This window comes from Cebus imitator, unplaced genomic scaffold (genome assembly GCF_001604975.1).
Source record: "Cebus imitator isolate Cc_AM_T3 unplaced genomic scaffold, Cebus_imitator-1.0 Scaffold211, whole genome shotgun sequence".
In the NCBI taxonomy this organism is placed as follows: Eukaryota; Metazoa; Chordata; class Mammalia; order Primates; family Cebidae; genus Cebus; species Cebus imitator.
In genome coordinates, this window is record NW_016107526.1 from 2,529,582 (window position 1) to 2,537,140 (window position 7,559).

The 7,559-nt window shown below is 36.0% G+C and overlaps 1 protein-coding gene across 1 annotated transcript in view; it reads left to right on the forward strand.

Annotated features, from left to right (window-relative positions):
* LOC108317878 (regulator of G protein signaling 7 binding protein) overlaps positions 1–7,216 on the forward strand; it is a 110,331-nt gene extending 103,115 nt beyond the window's left edge. Inside the window, exon 6 of the mRNA XM_017548582.2 lies at positions 3,321–7,216. Within this exon, the coding sequence (XP_017404071.1) occupies positions 3,321–3,412 (92 nt within the window). The 3' untranslated portion in view covers positions 3,413–7,216. The remainder of the gene's footprint in view (positions 1–3,320) is intronic.
* Positions 7,217–7,559: the final 343 nt, after the last annotated feature.

Consider the following 7,559-nt stretch of genomic DNA (forward strand, 5'->3'; position numbering starts at 1 on the left):
GCCTACCCTTTGCTTAACATCTGAGCACTTTCTCATCAATCCTAACAATTCTATTCACTTGTGAGAGAGACATAGAGTACACAGACATAAATATGTATATTGTGTATGTATGTGTACATAATGTGTATACATGTGCTGTATATATATACATGTATATCTGATTATACACACACACACACACACACACACACACACACATATATATATATATATATATATATAAAGAAAGCTGAGCAAGGAGAATTTCAATAGCACAAAAGGCTGTGCTATTGAAAGGCTTTGGGTTTTTTTTCAATCCACTGTAATAAATACACAGATATAAGGGTCGATCTTGATAAAATTTCATGTCTGTGTATAATACCTACTTGCTTTTAATATATACAAAAACAAGACAGTGGAACTAAACATACAACCACAACATAAACATATACATTTTCCTTTGTAAATATAACATTGTGGTAGACATTTCCTCATTTAACAGGAGCAAAATACATCAGTGTTGCATTCTGTAACATATGAAGACCTCTTAAATCCCTCCACAAATCAGATAATTGTTTGGGAAAGGGAAGGAGATACCAGAACTCAGAAAATAGATCTTCCAAGTCTTAAATAAAGAGCACTATGAATATCTTTCTTTCTCATAAATATCTTCATAGTTTTGGTGACTCTGTTTTAGGGAAGCATTGAGATCTGGGTGAATTTGAGTTTCAGAAAGGTCAGTCAGAGTCCAAGGAGATACTGAAAGGTAAAATTCTGTACCCTTCAGAGTTTGCTATATCTTTGCCATATCCAACCAGGTTAAATACATTGATCAATTCATGGTTAAAGAAGTAAGAGTCCTAAAAATGACGAGAAAAGTAGTTATTTCTTTCTGCTCCAAATATTTCATGGTCTATCTCTGAAACATTCTCCTGAAAAATGAGGCTAATTCTTAGTATCTAACATTGTTTTCAGTGTCTTAACTATTTGGGGGCAAGTTAACTTTAAAAGAAAGATATCCTCTTTTTCACTCTCAAAATGTTGACATCCAGATTATAGTAAATTATTTTCCCTATGGAAAGGACAATTACAGTCCTATTTTTCTCCATGTTAACAGAATATGAGCTTTAAGAGAGGATTTTAATCTCTGGAGACTGGGAGGGTAGACTGTGTTTGATTCATTTGATATGCCCAGCGGGGGTGCCTGTTTTCTTCTCTGGCTTGGACTTGCTACTCTAGTTCTATCTAAATATATAACATAGTGCAACATTCTAAGGAACACTGTCAACCTTGGTGGGTGATACTAATTTACAAGTAAGTGTGACACATTAGAGCCTTTGGGAAGGGGAGGAGAAGCCCAGGCACTTAGATGAAACTTTATGTAACAAGACTGGAAAGCCAGGATCTATTTTTGTTCTCGGCAGTTTTCTGAGCATTATAAACCAAAAAGCATCTGAGACAAGTCTCAATCAATTTTGAAATTTATTTTGCCAAGATTAAGTACATGCCCATGACACAGCCTCAGGAGGTCCTGAGAACATGTGCCCATGGAGGTCAGGCTACAACTTGGTATTATACCAAGGAAGATATAAGACATCAATCAATACAAATAAGATGTATGTTGGTTTGGTCTGGAAAGGCAGGACTACTGGAAGCGGGGCTTCCAAGTTATAGGCAGATTCAAAGATTTTCTGATTGGCAGTTGGTTGAGTTATTATCTAAAGATCTGAAATCAATAGAAATGTCTAGGTTATTATGATAAGGGGTTGTGGAGATCAAGGTTTTATCATCATGTAGATGAGACTTCCAGGTAGCAGGCTTCAGAGAAAATAAATTATAAATATTTCTTATCAGACTTAAAGAGTCTGTTCTATCAGTCTTAAGGTCTCTGTGTGATGTTAACTCCAGTCAGCTTTGTCTGAATCCCAAATGGGAGGAGAGTATAATGAAGAAAGTTCAACTGCCTCTTCCCAACATGGCTTGAACTAGTTTTTCAAGATAACTTTGGAATGCAATCGGCTGAGAGGAGGGGTCCATTCAGGTGGTTGGAGAGGACTTACAATTTTATTTTTGGTTTACAGCATCTAGGCTCAGTAATAAGGAAAACAAGCCCTCTTCTACAAATCAGTTCTATTGAGGTGGGGCACATTCTTCATTTTAGCTATCTCTTCATCTAACTTCTGCTTCTGTGCCCTTAGCCAAGCTTCCATCCCCTTTAAGATTAGGATGAGGAAAGGAGGGAACTCCTTACCCCACTCTGGAAGGAAAATGCAACTAGTCTTGGCAAAGCTTAGGTACATTAACAGTCACCAATGCCAATCAACCATTTTGTTGACCTTAGCTCCAGTCTGACCACGTCCTAGCACTGCCCTGGTTGGAAAATTCTAGATTATCCTTTTGTAGTCCTTTGTGTCTTGAACCCACATCGGCCAGTTCTGTTTCAACAGGATATTTCTACCCATCTTCTCTTTTGGATTGCACTTTTTTAAAAAAAAAACCCAACTCTTTGAACCAGATTAGATTTACTGGTTCATTTCTTCCTCTACTCATCATCATCCTAAAAATCTCAAACCAAAACATATTAATTCAACAGCTGGCAGTCTTTTCTGAATGCCCTTGTATACAGAAATCTATAGGAAGTGCTGAGAAAAGACTCAAGAGGAAATAATTGACACATGAAGAGACATGAATTCGGTGGATGAAGGCACAATAATGATCCAATGTAAAGGAAAATAGTTAATAATAGCTATTTTAACTAAATGCTTCCTCTGTGCTAGACACTAAGCTACCCACCATGGCTAAATGTTTTTCATAGATTATTTCATCTAATCCTCACCTGGGCTAAGTTTTATTAAATCCTATTTTACAGACAGCAAGCTTCAGTTACATGTTCAAAGTCACAGAATTGGCAAATAGCAGAGGCAGGTTTAGAAAAGAAGCCAGCCTTACTCATAAGCATGAGTTCTTTCCAATAAGATATATACGTTTCCCAACTGAAAGACTGCCTCTAAGCAGTTTCAGTTCAATTTTAAGCAGTAGCCCTCAGCCTTGAGCTATTTTGCCTCTCCTTCAGGGAACATTTGGTCATAACTAGGGACATTTTTGATTGTCACAAATTGTCATACAGTGCTACTGGCATCTGATGAGTTGAGGGATGCTGCTAACCATCCCACAGGGTTCAGGACTGTCCCCCACAACCAAGAATTATCTGGTCCAAAATGCCAACAGTGCTGAGGTTGACAAATCCTGATTAAGAGGATAGTGGATTTTTTAAGCCACTTCCTAAAAAGCAGGTGGTTGTGTCTATACCTCACTCATGTGCACATTTTGTCTCATCACAGATGACAGCAGCCTTCTGAATCTAACTCCATACCCCCTGGTGAGAAGACGGAAGAGACGGTTCTTTGGGCTGTGTTGTCTCGTCTCAAGCTAGGTGGCTCCTCCTGGAAACCCACTGAGAACATCTGAAAAAAAATCACAAAACCCAAGGACCTCCAGACAGCTGAACCACACAGTTATTGGTTTTTGACTATGTTTTCTATGCTTCCTTATTACTTTTATCCGCCTCCCCCTGCCCTTTTAAATGATTTTACACTTGAAAGCAGCTGCCGTCAAGAAAAAAAAGAACAGATTCAAAAAGCAGGCTGTTTTTAAAAGGAAATTTTAAAGCTGACATTGTGCATGTCTGCTCCAAACCATGCCATGACAGATGCAAGATTTATGATTTTTAAATTATTTAAAGGTTTTTTTAAATGTATTATACAGAGGAAAAATATTTCACATATAATAGTATATCTATAGCTCTTGCTGATCTCATGTTAAAAATTATCATATATAAAAGAAGTCTTTAAACATAGAAATCTATTTAAAACTGAAAAACTGTGTTCAGAAAACCAATCTATCAATATCATTAGAAATAATATTATAAGCAAACATATACCACCTCACCTATTGCTTTCTCTGCACTCATTTACATTTAGTCTTCCATTCTGTCAGAATCTAAGAGCTTCAACATGAAAGTATCTTAATTTATAATGCAACAAAAGCCACATACAAAAAGTACTTAAATTTTGTAAATACACAATAATCCTAATACCTTCGTACAAATGCATATGGGCAACTAATTTCTTTTTGATCCAATGGTGTCTTTTTCAGCTTCTTGGAGAATGAAGTAATCCAGTTAGGAAATGGTGTAGTAACATATACAATTACCCTCAAATGTAAAATCAAATATTATTACATTTTGTTCTAATTGAAATCTGAAGCATGGTGTCTGCACATCAGCATAGTATTAAATCTTATAGGGCATGCTGGAATTAGTTCAGATCGTAACAATATTTAACATTTTACATTGTTAATAAAGTTTTTTAGTTAAGCTAAGCTTGTCTCATTTTAGATGACTATGCAGATAAGACTTTTCCAATGTGTACTTGGTGTCTTGTCTTACACTTAGACTCTTGAAAGCAGGACACATTAAGCAATACTACATTTTAGAAAGGAGGAAGCCACATGCTTTGTTTTTCTGCTCACAGCTTTGTTGTGATCTTTCTTCACTAAACTTATAACATGGTACAAATCTTGTTATACTTTCCCCTGTTCTTCCTTTGGCCCATTTCTCAGACAAAATTTCCCTTGGGTTAAGAGATCAAGTCTTTGCACTTCTTTTCTTGTTTTCCATGGTCTGAAAAATCTTCAAGTCAGACAGGAGGCACCAGTGTCTAGTACAATAGAAGGTTGAGCTAGATGCCTATAAGTGGTTTATCTAAGACACACCTTTAATCCCAACCCTATGCTTTTCTCAATATTTATATGCACAGACATTTATATGTATACCAATATTTTGACCTAAAAACTAAATATATTAAGGCCTTTAGCTTTAGTGAAGATGAAGAAAGGTATGGATGAACACTACTGTAATAATTATTGTATTAGGTTGAATTATATGAAATTTCCTATATTTGACTGTTTTGACCTACGAAATGGCAATTTCATATAGCTCATCCTGATATCTGATGTGAAAATTATACTTGGAATTTTCTTCTAGCTCTTTTAATTCAAAGTGAAGGAATTAAAGGGTTGGAAGAGAATGTTACACAGGTCTCTATTTAGATCATACCAGCTGGTTTTTGGCCTTATTCTTTGAATCTAGAGTTGTGTTCTAATGAACCAGTAACTAATGCATGGTTATAGGCATACCTGGCTTCAAAAAAAGAAGTAGCCATGGAAAGCTGTATGAGAAAATCACAATTTTCTGAATCAAATATTTGTAAAACTATTTGGCTATTTAAAGACTCTTAGGGTGAATACTCCCTGGCAAAACAAGCAACCCAGAATTACCCTGGTCTGAAAACCTTGATTTAAGCTTAATATCCTTTTCTGAATCTAATTCATTTTCATCCCCTAAGACTATTTCATTTGAGATCCCTTGTTTTTGAGAGTTTGATGTAGCCCAGTTTGGCAGCTCTCAGCACCTGCCTCAGCCCTCTCCCATACTTCTATGAACTCTAGCTTCAATCTAGTTCCTACTAATCCATGCAGAGTTATTAACTGATAAGCCCAATCTTGCTGTTCAGCACATTCCTCTAAATGCCTGACCTAAATAACTTTCGCTTGGTTAACGTGTGTTCATTCTCACCTTAGTCTCAGTGTGAAAGTAACACTTACCTTCTGTGCAATTGTCCTTTGTACAACTAAAGACTGTTAATAAATTCAGGTTTCACCTCCATGTCTGAAAAGGCTGTAGTAGCTATTCATGGAGATAAGAATTTGTCTAATTACCTAGCCAGACTTTGCATATTTAAGGTAATATATTCAGCTACCGTATCTTTTATTCATAGTGCCTGTTTTCCAGTCTTTGATCAGTTTTGTAGTTCCTGCAGGTAAACTCCAAGATTTATAGATCCTCTTTCAGTAGCATATCCTAAAATTAAGTTTAGTGCTCAAAATCCTGATAACCTACACTGTCTCATGGTTACATAGTAGGTAATTCACCGTCTCCCCTTAGATAAGCCAATACATCCCCTAGGAGCTGTCCCACTCTCCTCTCACCTACCAAAGGATTTTCTCAGGTGTGGTTCCAAGCGATAAAGTTCTACTGTCTCTGCTTCCTGCTGGTAATTCTCTTTCAGATTAGCAATAACACTGAGCTGATCTCTAGGGGTAAGAAGAGAACACTGAACTCATTTTGTCGCATGTGCACATGATTGAAACAGAAAAGGATGTAAACTTCTGTGGCATACATTCACCCATTTTCCCACTATATCTTTAATATCCCATGTTGATTTTTTTTCAGATTACAAAGACAATACATGTTCTTTGTGGGAAATCTGAAAAATACTACCAAATAGAAAGAAAATAAAAATCACCTGAATTCCACCATGACCACATTGTTTAAAACCACAGTTCTGGGCTTTAAATCAGTCAGGGGCTGGGCCCAAAGGCACTTTTGTGTAAGACAAGTAAAGAAATGCCCACAAGGCCAAGATGTCACTTAAAAAAAAAATCTGTCCAGTCATGTTTTGCATGTGAGGAACCGACTCACTGCAAACCACTGGTTATGCCATTATTCAGGGGTACATAGAGAGCTTTAGAAGTAACATAGTCCTGATGCCTCCTCTAATCAATTAAAGCTCTTGGGGTAAATTCTAAAATTGCCAGACCATTTTGTTTCTCTATGCTTCTATAAAACCAATCAGGAAACAGTGTTTGGCAATACTGCCACCTACTGAAAGCTGAGCTTCAGAGTGACACAAAAGAATGTAAAAGCATCTACTTTGTTATAAACAGCAAACAAATTGACCAGATTAACAATGAGCCCATCTGGAATTTAAAACTCTGAAAGTGCCAACATTGAAAGGATTAAGATATCATCCAGCCAAACCTGCCACACTACCCACACACACACAAGCAATATCTATCATTTCTTTGTCTTAGGAATGTCACCAAATACAAAATGCTGAACTTTCAGGTAACCATAGGTAGCATGCGAAAAAGCTGTGATACTATTGGCCTCAGGATAGATCATTAGAATTAAATATATAGACCATAATAGACCTAATAATATAAAATAATTGAGTATATTATAAAGATGACATTCCAGATAGATGAAAAAGTTCGGATTATTAATTTATATTGGGATAACTGGTTAGCCATTTATTGAGAGAAATTTCTATACCTCATAATTATTATCAGAATAAATTCCAGATGAAATAAGGATTTACATATTCAAGCACATAAATAAGCATACAACAGACTAGCAGGCAAAGTGGGTGGATATTTATCGAATTTAGTGTGAAAAAAGCCTTTCTTTGAGTGACACCAAAAGAAAAAAAAACAGAAAAAAATAGATGGATGGAATTTGACTAATTAAAAATGCAAAACTCTTATGTAGTAAAAAGTAATAAACCAAAATGAGAAAACAACATATGCAACAAAAAGTATAGCTCTCAAATACATATCAAGAGCTTAAACATCACTACTTTTGGGACATTTCCATGACTACAACCCCCTTCTCAACCAACTGTTTCCATTTGATTCTTTACCTATCGAACATTTTCATTATTGCTTAATTGCCTGTTAAT